The sequence below is a fragment of the Heliconius melpomene genome, chromosome 9 (genome assembly GCF_056956725.1).
Source record: "Heliconius melpomene rosina isolate 202511_hmr_F chromosome 9, ASM5695672v1, whole genome shotgun sequence".
NCBI lineage: Eukaryota > Metazoa > Arthropoda > Insecta > Lepidoptera > Nymphalidae > Heliconius > Heliconius melpomene.
Genome location: NC_140397.1, coordinates 7,778,088 through 7,800,267, shown reverse-complemented (window position 1 = coordinate 7,800,267; position 22,180 = coordinate 7,778,088). Strand labels below are relative to the sequence as shown.

At 32.1% G+C, this 22,180-nt stretch overlaps 1 protein-coding gene across 1 annotated transcript; it reads left to right on the top strand.

Moving 5' to 3' along the window:
* Window positions 1-261: 261 nt before the first annotated feature.
* Window positions 262-22,146, top strand: Naam (Nicotinamide amidase). Its single transcript, XM_085190219.1, has 8 exons — window positions 262-530; window positions 4,930-5,116; window positions 6,070-6,174; window positions 15,577-15,711; window positions 15,967-16,095; window positions 16,486-16,654; window positions 17,230-17,372; window positions 18,394-22,146. The coding sequence occupies exons 1-8, from the start codon at window positions 382-384 to the stop codon at window positions 18,481-18,483; spliced, it is 1,107 nt and encodes a 368-aa protein (XP_085046345.1). The 5' UTR covers window positions 262-381; the 3' UTR covers window positions 18,484-22,146.
* Window positions 22,147-22,180: the final 34 nt, after the last annotated feature.

The window sequence follows — 22,180 nt, the reverse complement described above, 5'->3', positions numbered from 1 at the left end:
AGTAATATATTTAATGTAATATATGTAAAATAAAGCTTGGCATTTGTAATAAGTTCTCTCGTCAATACGTTTATTATTTAATTTCATTATTCTTATTTTCATGCCAATATCCCCTGATAGTAAGTTGTCAAATGTCAACATATTAAAATCGATTATACTATTATCGAAATTAAGAAATTTTCAACCGGTGTATTTATTATTTGTGAATCATGAATTACACAATTTTGTAAATGAAAATGTAACTGATAATGAAATTATATGTAACTCTGAAACAGTGACTATACGATCGGAAGCTATAGCTACGTTTTAAAGTGAAGAGACAATATTTATTGTGTAGTATAATAGGTATTAAAGTTGTATTGGTTAAGTGCTCGCGCAACAATGTTGGACTGCTTTATAAGAGAGCGCAGCTTCGGCTGTGCATTCAGTTCGATCCAACTAACGATGTCGGAGGTTGCTAACGACTGTTTAGACTACGAAATCTGCTTGTTCGATATGGACGCCTGCTATGAAACCTTTGATAAAGATGGGTATGTTGGATGCAATTCAAGTTCCATAATTCATAATTTATCTTCTTAGAAAAATAATCAAATTTATTATTTTTTTTAATATTTTCCTCTGTATTGTTTAGTTTCAGTAATTTAATTATCCTGTTAAAAACTTAGGCACCGTCTTAAAAAGTTTTTCCTACCGATGTCAATACATATAACAACAACTAAACTTTTTTATTTGCTTATAACTTTACTCATATATATGATTATTCTCTATAAACTATATTACTAATATATTAAAATCCTTCTTTCCATTTCTCACTTGTTTTTAGCTTAAAAATTTTTATTATTAGAAATGACAGATATTTTAAATTTTTTTTCATGGTTTTCATTAAATATATAGATATAATATAAATAAATCAAGATTATATTCCAATTAAATTCATTGAACAACATGTAAACATAATTATTTAGTCACTTGCACAAAATATTGCAGCTGATTGTAAATATCCTGGTTATAGTTTCATTTCCCAATTAGGAGAACAATTTTTTTTAATTTCTTTTCTGGTAACTACACATAGCGCTTTATTATATTATTCCACTCCTCATCACAAAATGTCTCTATATATAATTAGACCATGCCCATGTACAGATACTTTTCCCCATAGAGTAGACACATTAATACATTATTCCTTAAAGAATAGAGTATTTTTATCACTCATTTTCTAATTCTTTGTTTACTTTGTAATATATGATTATATGTGGGATATAATGTAAAGAAAGATTTATTTTTAATCACTTTATATAAAACAAGTTATAATATTTTACCTTTTTCAAGTATTATTTATATCAGAGAATAGTAAATAACACTTAAGATAAGAATGCATAAGGAGGTAGTTTTCCTTAAACTCCATGCTGTATCCTATATATAGCAGGATAGACAGAGCGACCCTACTGTTAAATCACTCCATTCCCAACTTTCCACCTCGCGTCTTTGGGGCATTGAGTATTGAATGGCGGAACTAAATAGAATAATATTCGAAATAACGACGGTTTCAATTCTTTCAGTTCTGAATAAATTTTACGCGATTTGCGGCGAAACGTACGTGAGGCCAGGCGTGGCGCAAGGGCACAAGCTTGCGGGCAAACGCGACGATTGTGGTTTGATTCCCACTCGAGGAAATGAAATATTTCAGTTTCAATTTTTGAACTACGAAAGGAAATATTTCAAGAAAGTGAGGAACGGGGTGTCTTAACACTAGGTTCCTTTTGTTTACCCTGCTGTGTGCGGGATACAGCGTGAAGCTGATTTTTCTGGTGTAGAAGAAAAGTGTGGCGTTGAATTTCATTAAACATAATTTACATGATAAAATTTCAAGTAGGTAAAACATGCGAGGTAAACAAGTGAAAACTCGGTATTATAGTTTGTTCTCTCGCCTTCTTTACATTTCTAAACTATTAAGTAACGGAGCACAACGCCGCGATTTTATATTAATATACAAACGGGAATGCCCTCAGTGGGAATAGAACTCAGAACAACCAGACCAGGTGTACATTCGAACACTCGTGAAATCTTCTACCATGCCAGATAACTAGATTTCAAAGATACCAAACTCTCTGTCTCTCAGTATTTAGTTTGTATGACGAAATAACTGTGACCAATGTGGTTTTGTATTTTATTGTTATTTTTTGAACAATTGTAAATGTACGTGCATTAGCTACATTGTTTAGATCGCGTAAGTAAGAAAAGAAAAGGCTATGAAAAAACTGCCATAAGCTTATGATTGTAAACGCGACGGTTGAGGGTTCGGTTCACACTCGAAGGAATTAATTATTGTTTATTAATATTTTCATTTCTTCGCTGTGGTAACAACAAACCATGTAGCAACATGCAATGAAGTCGGCGAAAAGATGGCAACGGAGTGTCTAAACCTATACTAAATCTATATTCCCTCTGCGTACCGGCCAGCTTATTGTTGCGAGAAAAATAAAAAACGCCGCGAAATCTTATTAAAATTGGAGTAACTATAACATATATTGACCCGCATATAGTAGTAGTTATAGTTGTCTTATATACAATACCAATTATGGTGTTAACACACTCCTCCCAAATTCGGCAATCTGCGTAATGAGTGGTGGAACTCAATGAAATCAAAATATTTAATTCCGCAAGTGGAGATCGAACCCACAATCATCGCATTAAAAGCAGGAAAATAGTGTCACTGCGCGACGATTGCCTTATACCAATTCCTTTACAATAATTTCTAGTTAAATATATTAGTCGAAGACATGAGATAACCAGCAGTGGTAAGGTTTTAGGTAAACACCTATATTATTATAAATACATATTTAATTTCAAGTCGGATTCGAACCCACGTACATTGGAGTCTATTACGACATTATTACAAGTAACTTCCACTGAACAATGAGATGCTATCAACTTAAATGACTGACAATACAATTTAAATAAGATAAATAAGCAAAAATTGTTTAAATAAATAGCATGTTATTAAGCTTTTAGTTTCCGCAAATTGGTCCAAATTACATATAATTTATATAATTTTTGGTAATCATACCTAATAGGACGCTTCGCAAAACTACATAAAATTCAATTATAATTATACTAGCGGACGCGCGCAACTTCGCTTGCGTATTTAGGGGTGAATTCTAATAAACTATGAAACATGTGTTCAATGAAATATTTTTAAGAGTCTAAATTTCAAATTTTATAAAAACCTGGCGTTTTAAAGATTTTTCCAAACAACCTTTCAACCCCTTATTTGCACCCTTAGGGGGTGAATTCTAGAAAACCATGAAACACATGTTCAATTAAATGTTTTTAAGAGTCTAAATTTCAAATTTTATAAAAATCGGTGGCGATTTAAAAATTTTTCCATACAAATTTTCAACCCCTTATTGGCACCTTTAGGGGGTAAATTCTAAAAAACCGTGAAACACGTATACAATTAAATATTTTTAAGAGTCTGAATTTACACTTTTATAAAAATCGGTGCAGATTTAATTTTTTTTCCATACAAACTTTCAACCCCTATTTCACCCCTTTAGGGTTAAAATTTTTCAAAATTCCTTCTTAGTGGATGTCCAGATTACGAAAGTAAACATCTGTCCAAATTCCACGTTTCTACGCACAGCGGTTACGGCTGTGCGTGCGTCTTACCTCAGTCAGTGAGGACAAGTCCTTTTATATATATATAGACTACCATACACGGCTTCGCCCGCATAAACTTTTGGTTATATTATAACTGATTTTTACAGTACAATAATAATAAATATCATTAAATACATTTTAGCCTAGCGACTTAGTTGAGATGGTTGGGGGTTCGATATCCATTTGGGGGATATATTTTTAATCTTAAAACGTTTGGTTTCATGATCTGAAGGAGATTAAATAACAATATTGTCACGGTACAAATATTTTTTAGTTTCACATTGTATTCCGCATATACAGAATAGGCAGAGAGAGGGAACCTGGGAACCTAGTGTTAAGACAATCAGTTTCTATTAAGACATTTCGTCGTTTTCCACTTTCCACCGAATTCTCGAAGGATTGCCTGATGAATGTCTTAACTCCAAGCTTTGCCTCGTTACCAAAGCGAGAAAATGAATATATTAAATATTTCATTCCTCTGAATGGGAATGGAACTTACAACAACCGTTGCGCATTCGTAGACTCGTGTTCAAATTCTTTGCTAAAAGATTATAATATGAACTTAGAACTACCGTCGAAACTAAGCGATACAAAACCTCGCTTGTTACTTACTTAAAAACTTGCTAAAATAAATTATAAATGTATTTAAATATTTTTGGGTTTGTATTTTTATGTTGTTTTTTAACCAAAATGATGAACGTGACTTGTGTTGTTGCACGAGTGATTTTTATTGCAAGTGATTCTTTATGACTACATAATTACCTGTACTCGTATAGTCATACATATGTAGGTATGAATTATTAAAGAGTACAATATTATTCTTATACAGTGAAAATTAAAATATTATTCTTATACAATGAAAATAAAAAATAAAATCTTATCTAAATTTTAAAATTACGCCCTGAACTTAATGTCAAAATGTGTAATTCATTATTTTAAGAAGGCAGAAGAGTAAGTTAAACTAATTTCGTTCTCAATATTCTGTCAACTTTGGAGTATTATGTGTTAACTGAAAAAAATCTTAAAATAAAAACTTAAATAATCTTATAAACAAATAAAAACAAGGGTCTTCCCCCATGTTCGCTTCGCTCGTTGTAATGAAAAAAGCTCTTTAAGACATCAAGGTTTTTATGTCTTATAGCTATAGCACTTACGACGCACACGCTGAGTAGGTAGAGGGTATATTCCCTCAAGACACTCTATTTTCCCACATTTCGCCGAATTTTGGAGACTTACTTACTTCCCTACTTACTTACTTCCCTTCTCCAGTGACGGGCAATTGAATCTCGACGAGTTCCGCCTCATCTGTAGAGCTCTGTTCCGCAACGACAAAGGCCACATATATCCTTTATCAGAGGAGAAGGCGCACCACATCTTCCAGGTGTTCGACAAAAATGATGATGGCTTCATAGATAAGGAGGAGTTTACTTTCTGCTGGAATCATTGGATTAAAGTTGTAAGTATCACATTTTATTTATATGGAAATCAGCACAGCATTTCACTGTCAACGGGCGGAGTTAAGTTCCGCCACAAAATTTTTTAATGGGAGGACGGAGTACGGACACTAGGTTCCCTCGACCTCCCCTTTGCCTACTCTGCTATGTGCGCGATGCAGCTTGGAGCTAAAAAATAATAAATACAAAATTAATTAAAAGTTCTCGTCAGCAATAAAAATGAATTCTCATTCACTGTTTAATATGACTTGTGATTTTTTTATCTTCATATACAGAAATGTTTTTAAGGAAAATTTTGCCAAGTTGCATTTTGATGAACAGTTTATTTTTTACTAATCATTTAGTTTTTCCTCCACGTATTTACGTATGAAATAGTAGTTGAAACGTATGAAATAGTTTTCTATAGTCACAGTTTTCTTTCATATTTAAATTTAATTAGGTCTTTAAAGAAATGGGTAAAACGACGAGTGTTAAATGTCAAGTTTGAAAGCCATAACTAAAGAACTACTACTAATACTGTCTTTAAGAATATGAGTATAATTCTTATGATAATGCACACTTTAAAGAGGTAGTAAGATACCAATGTGTTAAACATGACAGATGGGGTCAGTCGTTGCCGATGGGGCCAGTCGCCCCTGGGGGCGTATGGTATTAAATATTAGAATATTTAAAATATTTTATATGCGGTGCTTTCGATTCACTTTTAATGTTTTCATTTCAATACAATTTAATATTTTCATTTCGTCGCTCTGGTAAGCGAAGGCGAGGCGAAGCGTTAAGTTCCGCCACTTGGCGCACTATGCCTCGAAATTCGGCGGGAAATGTAGTGTCTTAACACTAGGTCCCAAGTTCCCTCTGCCAACCCTGCTTTGTGCTGGGTAAAGTGTGAAACTAAAATAAAAACAGATACTAGGAAGGAACTAGGCTGGATTTTAAAATGTTTCTTCGTCCTTAGATCGTGCGTCCAGTCAGCGCGTTCCTCATCGTGGACGTACAAAACGACTTCATATCTGGAACTCTGAACATCAGCAAATGTAACGCACAACAAGATGGAGGAGAGGTAAGTGTTTACAATATTTATTATTTAAAAAATACAAAGCTTTAATGCTTTAATAATGTTACTACAATTAAAATGTATTACTTTGTCTTCAATTATAAGAAATAATGAAAAAAATTAAAATAACTTCTTTATAGGATCTTGCGAAAAACCGTAAAAAAGGGCCGAACACTGGTTTTATGACACAAGATAAAATTAGACATGTCAATAAAATTAAACCTGCTTTTTAGTATTTGGCAGTTGGGATAAAATGTAAAAAAAAAACAATTTTTAAAATGTAGGTTACTTATTGGGTTTTTTTTTCATAACATAAAACTTGAAAGTACTCGATTATTCCATAGTTCGTGTTCGAAGCCAATATCATCGACGACATTAGCATACCCCTCTGCCGCATTGGATTCAATAACTTTATATTTAGACTGTTATATGTTAAATACAAGTTTTTTATTTACGATTTTACTTTGTTAATACAAGATGTTAATCATTTAAGCTAAAAAAATAGTTAAAGAAACAACAAAAAAGCCTTTATCGTGGAGAGTGTGTGCTTGGTGCCATATATCTATTTAATGAGCTTGCTAGTAACTCGAATGGTTTACTAGTAACCTTTAAAGATACCTCTGCTATTAAGGTGCTGGCTCCATCATCAGACCATCAACTAATTGTGTTTAGATAAATAAATAGATACCCATGGAGGCAGATCATCTCCAGATGCAATCCTGATGCTGACCACGATCCTTAGACATTAGGGACCGAGACATAGTTACAAAGTTGCATATTTAAGTCGATCTAATAAGAGCGTATTAAGAACGAAGAATGGATTGTTTTGAAACAATGATCTCTCTTTGCAAACAAGGAAAATATACCCAAGTCTTTTTTTAGCTTTTTCACGCCGTATCTCGCACATGGAAAGGTAGGCAAAGCCAACTTGGGAACATAGTGCTAAGATATAGGTTCCCATTAGGACACTTCCATCCTCCACTTTCTGCAGAATTCTGAAGGCGTTACGTGTTGAGTGGCGTAACTCAACGCCGCGCTTTGCCTCGTTAACAGAGCGAGCAAATGAAAATAAAAAATATTTCATTTTCTCGAGTGGGGATAGAACCCACACTAACAGCGTTTACAATCACACTGTGCCCTGCGCCACGACTGGCCTCGGTTTATACTTAAATATAAAGAATTTTGTCAAAATATACGCATTTTATTACCAGCACAAATGCTGGGCAGGTAACCGTAAAACCTGTAATAATATCGAAATTGCAACATAACGTTACTTTTATGGGATTGGTAAAAAGCTTATTAAATTGTCACTCAATTATGTTAGCTTATTTTGTATTAGAGGAAAAAATCGGTTAAGCGTGAGTCGGGTTGCCCACCGACATTTCCTTAACAATTTCAGGTTAATGGAAAGTACAACTTATAAAAGTTGACAAACTTAGGTTTGCGGGCATATGCACACATTTTACTATCTTAAGTATCTAAACACTAAATCTAAATCTTAAGTATCTACTATCTTAAGATCTAATAGGTTCTGAGATATGCGCGTTCAAACAAACAAAATTTTCAGCTTTATAATATTAGTAAATGCTCGTATAGTCACAATTATGTACCTGTATACATATATATTGTATAATTTTCATTTTACGATTAAAATTGTTGACAAATACATATGAGAAGGCTTTACAAAATACAGGCACGATTGTTCGAAAAAGTTGAATGCGGTGTAATTTAATCACATTCGGTTATTCTACTCGTTGTACCTTTGTTGTTTGCCTGTATACGAATATGTGCATGACACCCATTATATCGATGTTTTGAAGGACAAATATTCGATTAATTATTTATTAATACAGCTAGATTATGTTTAACTTATTCTTATATTTATATATTATTTTTATACGCAATAGAATCTTTAGAAAATGTATTTTAAAACGCTTTTTTCCAAGCGCTTTGACAACTAAGCCATACGTTCCATTTGTTTAATAAAAAAGTATATTTCTTTCTTCAATAAAAATAACACGTCAATAATATTAAAAATATTAAATAAGCTACGATGTAAAATGGCTGCGATAATTCTTTGTAAAATTATGTTGTAATTTTACTCTTAGCTTCATCACAAGTCTGTGCAATCAATATTGTACGGGCACGTGTCCGTACGCTGGTCACACGTGCCCTCCTCCGCTTACGAAATATATATTTTTTCAGTTTCACCTTTATCCCGCAAAGCAGTGTAGACAAAAGGAACCTAGTGTTAAGACACTCCTTTCCCCCATTTTCTGCAAAATTTTAGATATATTGCGTGTTGATTGGTGAAGCTCATCATCAAGGATGGGAATGAAAATAAATTATATGTATATAAGCATTTCCCCAAGTGGGGAACGAACTCAGAACTGTCGTGTTAACAGTCCAACGTAGTCCAACAACGACAAGACGTTCTCGAATATGTTATAGCCGTCCACTGCTGAACGTAGTTAATATTTATGCTTTGTTGTTATTTAAAATATATAAAATATATATATATATATATATATATATATATATATATATATATATATATATATATATATATATATATGTAGATATTTGTAGTGATTTTATTGCATACTCTGGTTATCATGCAATGCTTGACTAATTAACTACTAAGCCAGTTGTGGTGCGGGGTCACAACCATGTGACTAAGCGCGACAGGGTGTGGGTTCGATTCCCACTCGAGGAAATGAAATATTTAATATTTTTATGGGTCAGGGTAAAGCGCGGCGTTGAACTGAGTGTTGAGTGGAGCCACTCAACACGCAATACCTTCAAAAATGGGGGGCGCAGTACCTTCACATTAGGCTCCCTCTGCGTACCCACCATGCGGATACAGCGTGAAGCTGAAAAAAACGGAAATAGTTAATAAATTCTTAGTTAAAATACACAAAATAAGAAACAAAGTGCTTTGGCAATAACTTAAAAGATATATGCTAAACGCCCCGAAAGCCTGAAAGGAGAGCGGATTGACATGCTTGATTATTTCCACTTATTTATCCCGTAAAATGCGAGACCTTGATAATAATAACGGTATATTAGTTTTTTTTTTAAATACCGTGTTTTGTTTCCTTATTACTAGACTTATTGTATTTGCATTTTTAAATTATATTTTTATTTTTTTACTTAGCCTGGCCTTGCTTTGGTCTTGTTTTGAATACAGTATGTCGTTCAGATACAGTTAAGCTACAATACAAACTTCAGAATGAATCTGAAAATCGAAAAGTGTAGACTGGAGTGTCTCTATACAAGGTGCTTAACCGATTTTATGGGAAAAAAGCATTCTTTTATTTGACTGAGACCAGTTGTAACGCTATAGACGCGACAGGTTGTTGGTTCGATTCCCAGTCGAGGAAATTAAATATTAAATATTTTCATTTTCTTCACTCTAATATCGAGTCAAAACGGATCGTTTATAGTGGAAGAAGCCACTCAACACGCATTTCTTCAGAATTTGGCGGAAAGTAGGGAGTGTGTTAACACTAGGCTTCCTCTACCTACTTTGAATATTTTCTATTAATTAAATATTTCCCCCTTATTCCTACTTAGATCCTCTGGGTAAGATAACCACACATGAATCGACCCAACATGGACGTAGCCATGACGTGCATGTACCATGCGTTGTTTCTTATCTAATATGTTGCATATTGATTTTAGTTTACGATACTTTTTTATTGATAGAAGAAGAATGTTTAACAGTATTTTTTTAATCTAAATGTTTCTAGGCCAGTTGTAGGGGCACAAGGGGTAAAGGCGATAGGTCGTAGGTTCGATTACCGCTCGAGGCAATGAAATTTATAATATTATCATTGCCTCGATCTGGTGATGAGGCAAAGCAAGCGTTGAAATCCGCCACTCAAACACGCATCTGAAAACTGAATATTTATAGGTATTTCAGGAAAAAAGAACCTGTTTCCAAAATTATGTTTGTAATGTCTACACCCACAAACTTAAATTTGTCCATTTTTACAAGTACTTTCCGTTGATCTACAATCTTCAAATGAATACGGAACCCTCGATGGGCGAGTTTGACTTCACTTCTCCGTATTTTTACTTCGTTATTACAACAAGTGGTATGTGTATAGGAAATATTTTATAGACTAACAACATTTCCTAATAGTTTCCTGTTACTGTTGCTAGAAAATGTTGCAAACTTATCACATTTCGAAGCGTCATCGTCATCCATTGTATTGACTCTATTTAAACATTTTTTAAATATTTATTTGAAATGCATTGTAATTTGTAATACGATTCACATATGAAGTGTTAACTTGATTTTATCATATTCAAATTGTTATGACCGGAAATAAGGATTGACCTTGTTATATAATAGGAATTTATTCGGCTTTAGGACACAAAATGCAAATAAATTTAAATGCCTAATTAGGTATAACTTAAACAAAAACTAAAAAAATATATTTTAATTTAATTACTTAAAAATAACGAAAATTGTAAAATAAACATAATTTTCAAATCGTTATTTTCGAAATATTATATATTTATTCAGTTTTTGCCCGTCGTATTTGGTAAATATCTATTAATATTATTCTTCCTTTTGATGCCCCAAAAAAGATATATTCGCAAGAGAAAACGCTACTACCACTGAATATCTAAATAAAGTAATAAATACAAGTAAATATTACAGTAAAGAAAAAGAAAAACCGGCATGTCTGTCTAGTACCTGCAGACCTAGTTGACGTGACCTTTAAGGTACCTACTATTATACATTATACAGACAGTACCAAGCACTACCTACGAGACATGAGACATTATTAGCGAAATAATGATCTATGGCAATAATATAAAACTTGGTTAAACTATTGCCTAAAATTATGTTTTTTGTTTCCTTTTTCTCTGCACGTTGTCGTTCGCGTGTAGCAAGGTAGGGAGAGCCATAGTGTTAATATACTCCGTTTCCCACTTTCCACCGACTCTGGAGATATTGTACCTCGTGTTGAATGGAGAAACTCAACACTGCGCTTTGCCTCCTCGATACCAGAGCGAAGAAATGAAAATATTAAATATTACATTTCCTCGAGTGGAAATCAAACCTACAACCTGTCGCTACTGCCTCTGAGTCACGACTGGTTTGAAGCATTCGTTCATTTTGGAGAATCAATGGATTGTTATTCATGATAACATTTCATTATTTCTAAAATCTTATTAAAAGATCATCTTTTACCAACACTTCACTTTATTATTTATATAGAATTGTTAAGTCAACCAGGCATTTGTAGATGATGTTTTACAATTAATATTTTCATTAAGAAGGCAATAGAGCTTTACCTAACAAAAAAATCGAATAAAAATTATCTAAGTAAATCATACTAAAATAATTATTATAAATATAAACATTCTATCGGCTGAAATTTGAAACCGCAACCTTCGCGTATATTATGCAACTGCGAACAAACAAATAGGCTCTGGTTTATTGGAGCCAAAATCAAAAATGAAGAAATTGCATGTTTGGAAAAACTGCATTAACCGCAGATAACGAAGTTAGTTAACCAATTTGTCCATAAACTTCACGAAACTGTTACTTTGGCCATATTCCAATAATGTATACCTGCTTGTGATGGGTACGGAATAGTGGGTAGAGAATGAGCTTTGAGCGTAGTGATTAGTTACTCTGTATGCCAATCTAGGTTATCAGTTCGAGTTGGGAGAAACGGAAATGTCTATCACTTTTGAAGACTTTTTAAATATTGTTGTATCAAGGCAACACCTGAGGAATTAATACAAAATTATAGGTTGAAAACGGAATGACTTATCCTAGATTTCTCTGAATATTTTCCTCTTTTAAGACAGAATAGAGTCAATTTCCTTGTTACATTTGCATATGAGACCAAGGTTGAATCAATAACCGTCAATGGAAAATATGAGGATAAATGATAATTGATGACCGATAACTACTGGACTCCAGGAATCCCCGTAGATCCCGTTGATAGTATAATCGTATAACAGTAAAATATATATGCTGTGCAGTTTCTTTAGGTATGTCATTGTATTATGTGTTTGTTTGTTTATTTGAATTAAAAATTTAAAAGACTTATCAAAATTTGGGCGTAGCGGGACTGTAACGTGAAATTACAAAAAAATATAACAAAATAAGTATTCAGAAGCAAATTATTTTCAAGTGTTCTAAATATTTTTTTCCTTAACGTGGAATGCTACTTCAATGTTAAAAGAATATTTTTTTTAAACCCTGACATGGCTATTGCTCATTTTTTCTTAGCATCTTTGTTTGTTAGATTTTCATAAAGTTTCTCATCTGGGTAAAATTTGTTGTTAATATTTTACAATAGTATCTGTAATGTCGTAATAACTTAAACGCGCAATATCAAATTTCGCTATGTTCAATTAAGGTTATTAGCCTTAACTAAAATTAGTTTGCGAATTTCAAAAATACTTAAAATTAATATTCAAACACTTTTTTAAGCTTCACGCTATATCCCTCACATAGCAGGGTAACCAAAGAGAACTTGGGAATCTAGTGTTAAGACACTCCGTTCCCATTAAAACACTTCCGTTTTCCTCTTCTCGGCAAATTCTGCAGACCTTGTTACCGAAGCGAAGAAATCTAATTTCCCCGAGTAAGAATCGAACTCGCAACCTATCACGTCTACATTCGCACGACTGGCCTAAATCCTATATCTTATATTATGTAATATAACAAAGGGGGAAGTAAACTAATACCTACAACACAACCACAGACGTAAATAGATCCCATTAGCTCCACTTTCGATCAGAAACCCAAAGGTCTGTCAGTGCCAAGGTGCTTAAATTAGAAATGCTTTGAATACCATTCACACGTTGAGGTGGCGAATACCAATTAGGCCATCGAATCGGTGCCAGGCACCGAAATGGGGTGGTAGCTTGCCGATTCGGTACTGCTTTAAACCAAGTTTTCAAGATGTTTTAATAAGTTTCATGTTTAACCAATTGAAACTAATCGTCTAATCCACCTATTGCGGTTGTCGTTGATTATAATGCTTGTTTTTTTTTTAGTTTGGATGGAAAGTGAGTGTGGAAATTTATGGTGATATTTAGGGTTGCGTAAATATCGCCATAAATTTTCGGAATCCTTATCGTTTCTCTGTCTATCGAGACAATTTATCTCGATATTACGACCACGACGACTTTAATATTATTATACAGGGTGTCCCAGGAGTTAACGATAAAATGAAAACAGGTGATAGACCTAATCGTGACAGTTATGAGAAAAATATAAAAAAAAATCTGTGTCATATATTTTGCATATTATATTGATTTAAAAAAGTATCGGAAAAACCGACACCCTGTAATGATTTTTCAAGTCGTAAGACTACAAATATTGCTCTTTTTTCTTTTTTTTTTCTGTAATGTAATCATGAGTAACCCTTCTGTGAATTACAGTTTAAGATTGAAACATACCTGCATCGGTTTTCAATAAAATGCTATGTTTTTGCCAAACGTTAAGTTCAAAATATTTAGTACATCCAACTTTAACCGACTGTACTATAAAAAAATGTACTACACTGTGTAAAAGTTGGTTCTCGCAGGCCATATACTCGGTCTTGGACACATTGCCAATATGCATTTCATTAATGGAGAACGGTTTTGTAATGCTAATGCTGCAGCTGGAATGTATCGGAAAAGATACCAAAACGCTGAACGTCATCCCGATTATCGTGTATTTTTTCTTTCTTCAACAAAGAAGTAATCCAGCAAGTATCGTACCATTTCGGAATCCAGATTAAATGCGCCAACTTTTAAAGTAGCTTGCAAACACAGTGTAGTACATTTTTTTTATAGTACAGTCGGTTAAAGTTGGATGTACTAAATATTTTGAACTTAATGTTTGGCAAAAACACGGCATTTTATTGAAAACCGATGCAGGTATGTTTCAATCTTAAACTGTAATTCACAGAAGGGTTACTCATGATTACATTACAGAAAAAAAAATGAAAAAAGAGTAATATTTGTAGTCTTACGACTTGAAAAATCATCACAGGGTGTCGGTTTTTCCGATATTTTTTTAAATCAATATAATAAGATAAATACGTGACACAGATTTTTTTTTATATTTTTCTCATAACTGTCACGACTTGGTCTTTCACCTGTTTTCATTTTATCGTTGACTCCTGGGACACCCTGTATATAAGAAACCTACGTTTTATCAAAAAAATACTTACAATTTTTTGATTTTGCTTCACTAACGGCACCGCGGGACCTGTCTTGGTTGCGAAATCTGATTTTGAGCTATAAAAGTGGTCTGGCAACACTGATATCGATATTCGATACACATTATTTTTTCCTTTATTAGCAAATCCAAATTTATACTTTTAGAATGTAGCGTGGCTGAAACAATAAAATGTCTCCAAAACAAATAAAATGAAAAAATCTTTGTTAGTTTACCTTTAAATCTTTTTAAATTGAGTTGCAGTTCGGTGTAATTCACGTCACAATGATATTGTTTCTTGCAAAGTGCATGTCACAATGAATCACGAACTATAAATTATTTTAGATTGTTAGAAAAATGTATAGATATCAATATCCCAACTAATATTATTAAATTAAATACCTAAAATAAAAATAGGGCCGTAATAAATAAACACGATGGTTAAGGGTTCAATTTCCACTCGTGGACATGAATAATTATTTATTAATATTTACATTTCATCACTCTCCAGGATTCGGTGAAAAGTGGAGAAAGGAAATAACTTTATGGGCGCGTAGTTTTTTAACACTAGGTTCCCAGGTTCCCTCTGACCTCATACATTAAGTTAATACGAATATATAGATGAATAGGTAGCTAATAGTGAATATATTGTGTTGGCATATAATAAATAACAATGATGGTACTAGGGCACGTCAACAATGAAAAACGGCTTTACGCTTCATAAAACATACAAAATTGATCCAATTTAACCGGATATCCGCGTATTGTATTTTGTTAATTGTATTTATAAGGCATATATATGAGTTGACTTATATCTACTATATTTTCGTTTTTTTTTTCACCTTCACTCTGTATGACGTATATAGCAGCAAGAAATGAAAGTATTCATAAATAATAATTAATTTCCCCGAGTAGAACGGAATGGAACCTACAACCGTCGCGTGTGCCACTGCGCTATGACGGCCTCAATTCTATATTTTTACTACTACTATATTTACTATATTTTTAGTTTAGTACTATAGGTATAATAGAATTTAAGCCTGTATGACAAGCCAAGCCGTAAATACAAAATATAAATCAGTTAAATTTATATTTAAATTGGTGGAAGTTAAGAGTTGTTAAATAAAGATACCATCATATAAAGATATGTTTTTTTTATAATAATATCTAAATAATATATTTACTTATCTTGCTATAATAGAAATATATTAAATTTCCAGGTGGTAGATCCTATCAATAGACTTCTGGAGTCAGTGCCGTTCGACTGCGTCTTCTACTCCCTGGACTGGCATCCACCAGACCACGTCAGCTTCATCGACAACGTGCATATGAGAGAGTTGCATCCTTCTAGTCCCGTAAGTTAACAGTATACAACGATTATTTAGTGAAATAATTAAGTAATTAAACTTTTTAGGGTTCCGTACCTCAGAAAGTAAAAACGGAACGCTTATAGGATCACTTTGTTGATCCTGGGAACCTAAGGTTAAGATACTTCGTGTTATGATACTTCAGTTCCTCACTTCCGTCGATTTCAATCATCATCGACATCTTACTTACCCAGACCTTAAAAGCTCACTAAGAAACCGTAGTGACTCAACTATCCGCTCCAGGTGTCAGCGGACAAAGCGCAAGCATACGACACGGTGATATTCGCGGGCCCGCCGCCCATGAAGCAGCGCCTGTGGCCGCGGCACTGCGTGCAGGACACGTGGGGCGCGGAGCTGCATAAGGATCTGAAGGTTGGTTTACGTGTTATCTTTCGTTAGTATGTTTGGCGTTAAGTTACGTAGCATTAATCGTATCCGTTGAAACGAACATATTTATTATAGAAATTAATCCAGTCTTTTTGATACATATATTTCTTCTGTATTAAATGGTGCCGCTCAACACCACAATCTGCCTCGTTTATGGTGATATTTACTTTTGAAAAATGTATTATTGCTAGATTCTCTTTGCTTCCCAAAGAAAAATAGGAAAATATAAATATATAAATTATGATATGTACGTATATGGAAGTAAGTACATATTTTAAAGAGGACCTACTATTAATAACACACATTGCTGTCTATTTTCCAAAGGCAAATAGTATTTTGAAATTCGCTAACTATAAATATATATACTTTCAACAGATCGTAGAACACGCGATAAAAGTGTACAAAGGCACCAACCCCGAAGTGGATTCGTACTCCGTGTTCTGGGACAATAAGAAACTGACTGACACCAGTCTTTGTAACCAACTGCGCTTGAGGGGTGCCACCGATATATTTATATGTGGACTTGCGTATGACGTTTGCGTTGGTGAGTGTGATTTTTTTTTCTTCACGCTATATCTATGGCTATGCCTTGTTACCAGAGAAAATGAAAATAATAAATATTTCTCTTACTCAAGTGGAAATCGAACTCACAACCATGCGTGCTTACAGTGACTTACAGTTACCTTCTACGCCACGACATTTTTTTTATCAAATGGAATAAAAGTCGCTAAGGACGATTCCAATGAGGTTGAATTTCAAACTTAGCAAGATTGGAATCCAACCCCATTGGAATCCTCCTTAGCGTTCTTGGCAATTATGCTATGTTCTTATATATCTTCACTTATGTCCTTTACAGAGTAGTTTGAAAAATGTATTAAAATATCTATAGTTTAACTGTAGAGGGAACCCGAGAACCTTGTTTTAAGACAATCCGTTCCCCATTTAGATACTTTTGTCCCCTACTTTTTGCCGAAATCTGCAATTTCGTGTTGAGTGGTGATTGATTGAAAATATTAAATATATAAATTATCGAGTGGGAATCGAACCCACACTCTTGTGCTCCTGCGACACAACTAACCTCATTATTACCTAATTTTAATCTTTCTCTTTCTCTTCCAGGTGCAACAATCGCCGACGCCCTAGCAATAGGCTACAGGGCGATCCTGATAGACGACGCGAGTCGCGGCGTGGACCTCGCCGACATAGAGGCCACTAAGAACACCATAGTCAATAATAACGGGGTCATTGTGGAGACTCATCAGGTGAATATATATTTTTTAAAATATTTTTAAAGTGTATTCCACACTCGGCAAAGAATTTCTGATACATTTTCTAAACTAGAAAGATATTTTTCAGTTTCATGCATTTAGCAAAGGTTCGAAGGTCAACTGAGGTCTCCTCCTACTGCGAAAAATGGTCTTATTGAAAAGTAATATTTAGATTTTTTATTAATATTACCGCTGACTCTATTTTCTTTTTATTCCATATTATGAAACGAAAATAATTATCATTTGAGCATATTTTACGCAAATTATAAGTATATATTGTTTTGTGATAATAATTTAAAAATAGTAGTTTTAATACAATTGACGTAATTTAGTACTCATTAACTTTTTAAGACAAGATAACTATAATTTGAATAGTTTAGTGTGTATTTATATGCCTAATATAAAAAAAAGTAATAAATAACCTAAAACGATGTCGTTGAATGCGATAAAACAACGTTGCAAAATACACTTAATTAAACGTAGGTATAGAAATTTGGTTATCTTTGAAACATAATATTATTTTCACCTTTGCCTATTGAAAAGCTGAATTCAAAGTAGTAATTTCTTTACTATCACGTTTTTCCCATATAGCAGGGAAAACAGCGAGAACGTAGTTTTGAGACACCTCTTCACTATTTGAGAATTTGTTTTGTTCCAATTTTCTTTAAATGAAAATTTGAACAATGCTCTTGGAAAATGTGCGGTATGAAGCTGATTTAGAATTTGTTTTTCTTTTGCCAAATAACATTGATTTGAAATTTTAAGCAATTATCTCAGGAATTTGTAAAAATCGTCCCTACAGAGATGTCAATATATAAATAGCGTTGGAAGCTAACATATAAGAACTTTTGAGCATTGTGGTCACTTTGCTTGGACGGCTTCGAAGAGGCGCGGCATCAAATCCCGCTACTTTAAAACTTTTATACTTCAAAAGTACATATGTTATATTTATATAAATATTTTAATATTACTTTTGTTTATTTATATACTGTTTATAAAATAATTTAAATTACAGGTTTTACCTATGGTGGAAGGTCGTGACCGTCGACCGGAGCTCGGCTACAAGTTGGCTATGGAACTCAAAAGCGCTATGGATGAACAGTAAATTACAATACATAAACATAAACACAAACATATCTGAAAAATATATTTACATATTTTATTATATAAAAATATATACCTAGATGACATGACAAGTTATATCAATTATATTATAATTGTTTAAAAATCGATATCATAAAATTATAATTTTAATTTTCGCAATTCCATATTCGATTTGACTGTCGATGATTTAGATTGTAATAATTTTTAGTCACAAGCTTTTATTTTTATACTGCTTTAGGTTTTTTTATATCAAGAAGTGTAATTTTTGTTAATACCTTTCGCTTTACTTACGTTACGTAAGATAAACCAGAGACTATAATATTTATATTAAATTATCAAATTTAAAGAATTTTGCAGGTAAGCAATTGTATTCTTGAGCATTATATATCTCCTTATTTTTGATATTACTTTTTAATCATACTTAAAGTTCTAGAAACAATATCATTTATTCATATATGAAGAAAGCATTGATTTCTTTTTAAAGACATTATAACAGACACAACAATATTAAATTATCATTGATAAATTATTTTTATAGAAAAGAAAAGGTAATAATAATATTTCCCTCTATATATCGGTCTCTCTTGCACTTTCTATCACTCTCTTTTTCTTCTCTCTAAATATTTTATTTACAAATTCTAAATAAATAATAAGCTCATTACTTCACTTTTCTCTTATATATTTATCTAGACAGATCTCTCTAACATTTTAAGGTGTCGTTTCACATTTAAAGTAGAAAAATATTTTAGGAAACATATAAAAGTTTAAGTTTTCTGATATATTAAGTTACGAATAAACTACGACACTATACACGGTACACTCAGTGTCTACGTCGAGTGTCTCTAATTGCAATTTGACACTACTCAAAAAAACCGTACATTACTGTCCGCATAACCGCATTAATGTCTGACACTAATGTCTGATATTTATGTCGTAATCTATTGGACAGATAGAGACAGTTAGAGTTTTCAAATTACAAGAAAATTAATGTACCATCTTTTCTTTTGAGTTTTTTTATGTTGATTTTGAATATGTTAAATTTTTCAACATAATCGTTTTTTAGTTCTTAAAATAAAAATATACCTTTAATGATTTTTTTTTTAAAATAAGCTTTGAATTATTTAATTTTTGTAAAAAAGGAATACTTTTTGTATCTTATGTTTCGAGGCGGGATCTCTAAAAAATATATATATTTATTGTTAGAATTCTACATTAATTTATCTTAATTCAAAATTATTATTATAAAATAATTTAATGTTCCTGTTCTTTACTTAAAATTTTGTTTGAAGAAATAAAAATATAAAAAATAATTAACCAAAAAATAATTCTTATATTTGTTCTTAGATATATTTATTAATTTGAAGTAGAAAAGAAAATTATTTTAAAATATAAGCCAATGACGTCGTGGAATTAGAAGTCACAATCATTATAAGATAATATTTATGGGCGTAAGAAACGGAGAAGGGGGAGTGTCGTCCATTTTCACTTTCGAATTTTTACTAACAAAAAAATTACCTTGAAAATTAAAAATAACCGTTTACACCAGGAAAAATACTTGGATATTAAAGTGTGGATCTCACCTAGAATCTTTATTCTCACTTGGAAACCTTCTCGGACACATGTTTTTAATGTAAAATATAGTGTAGTCCAAATAATAAACTTGAAGGATTGAAAATGGACAAACTACAACAAGCAAATTACAAAGACTTTTTGCCCATTTAGAAAAAATCTTTTAAAATTAAGTTAAATCAGTCTCTTAATTTATATATGTTCGTAGATAAAATATAGCGGAGACATAGATTATAAATAGTATAGAATAATCAAATAAAACATAGATCTGCTAAACTTAGAAAGTAGATTGAACGACAATACTTAGGAACGCTTGTATTATTATAAAAATCTTAATTATTTACTATAACCAAATACTACAAGAGAGTACTCGAAGAGTCTCCAGTTCGATTCCAGTTAATGCTTAACATGAATAAATAAAATCATATTGGTAGTAATATAGACTGTTTGCTTTACAATCGTAGGCATTTTTTCTTTTATTTATTTATTGATTGATTATTACAATAATTGAGTACATGGATAAAAGTGATATGTCGCATTTGTAGATTCTCGAAGTCGTATGCATAAATGAAATTTATTTCTTTTATTTAATTTTATATTATTTCCCACATAAAGCAGAGTAGAAAGAGGGAACCTAGTGATGAGATATTCCGTTTTGTCAAAATTTATTTATTCCCTCAAGTGAGAATTGAACCTACCGCCATCGCTTTCACAATTAGCCACTGCGGCACTGATCGACAACGGCCTTAATAAAATTGAAATTTTGTTTATTACTTTTAAATGCATGTAAATAATTAGGTATATGAACTTAAAAGTAGTAAACAATTTGTTAAAATAACAAATAAAAAATGTAACTTTCATAATATCCAGAATATTGTATAAAAAATACTTAAGATACATGAAAAAATATTGGATTTTTGACAAAAAGTATATTTAATTTTTTGGCGACAACACTTTCACCCATGCATGTCTTCAATTTATTTATTTGAATTTAGCTTTATTGGTTTAAGGAATATTTTTTGTTTTCGTGTATCTTAAATTTATCATTTTACTTTTTTAGTTTATAGTAAGTTTGAATATTTATTTTGTGGCTGTTTTTTTTTTTTAATTTAAAAATTGACTAAACAATAAGTGTTGTAGGATTTAAAATAGACGTACTTTTCACTATGTAAAAGTTTTACATTTGTATATTGACTGAACATGGCGTTTATTTGGTCTAAAGTTATTAATATTTTCATCTCATGACGCTTAAGCCCCTTACCGAGAAGAACTGGACACCCCAAATATATTGACTGAATAAATTAGAGAAATGTTAAAAGAAAAGCATGAAAAAATAAAGATTTTTTTTTTCTAACGTTCGGAAATATTTTGAAAAGTGAATTTCCACAAATCGTTTGTATGTAATCTCTTTTTGGCACAAGCGTGCGATTGTAAACACTCGATCAAATTAAATATTTTCATTTGATTGCTATGGTATAGAGGCAAAGCGCGGAGTTTACTTTCTTCACTCAACACGCAATGCCTCCATAATTTATATTAGGTTCCCAGGTTCCCTCTGTCTACCATGCTTTAACTAAATACTTGTAAGTTTAATAAGGGATTCCAGAATTTCGCCATTTATTTAGTATTTCTGCCTATAAAAAAAGCACGGATTTTTTCTGTTCATACTGGTCTTATACAAATGTAAAACTTAATTCTGCACCTAATTTAGACATTCCTATTAGATATACTAAATTTATATTATTTATTTGATGGTTAGTGAAAGTGGTAGTAGAAAATTTAAAACTAAATTTGTAGATGTCTAATATAATGATTATATATTGTTTTTTTTTATCTCATATTTGGTTTCAGTTTTGATTTTTTTATTGTATTATGACACAGTTCAAATCGAACTTTAAAAATGTAATATGTATAATAGAAATTACATATATTTGATTTCTGTCAATTAAAACATATTTAAATGTAGCTACTGTTAAAATAAATATTTATGTAAAAGACATCTACAAAATGTAAACGCCTTTTAGAATGTGATAGATCACCAGTGTTCCTTATTGTGAACACATTACGTGTTTGCAAATATAAATGTATAAATTAATTGGTATTTTATTTAATATGTCCTTTCTTTATCC

Coding starts and splice junctions, on each gene's coding strand:
- Naam (XM_085190219.1), top strand. CDS start 382: ATGTTGGACTGCTTTATAAGAGAGCGCAGCTTCGGCTGTGCATTCAGT. Junction 5,117..6,069: donor GGAATCATTGGATTAAAGTT/GTAAGTATCACA, acceptor CTTCGTCCTTAG/ATCGTGCGTCCAGTCAGCGC. Junction 16,096..16,485: donor AGCTGCATAAGGATCTGAAG/GTTGGTTTACGT, acceptor TACTTTCAACAG/ATCGTAGAACACGCGATAAA.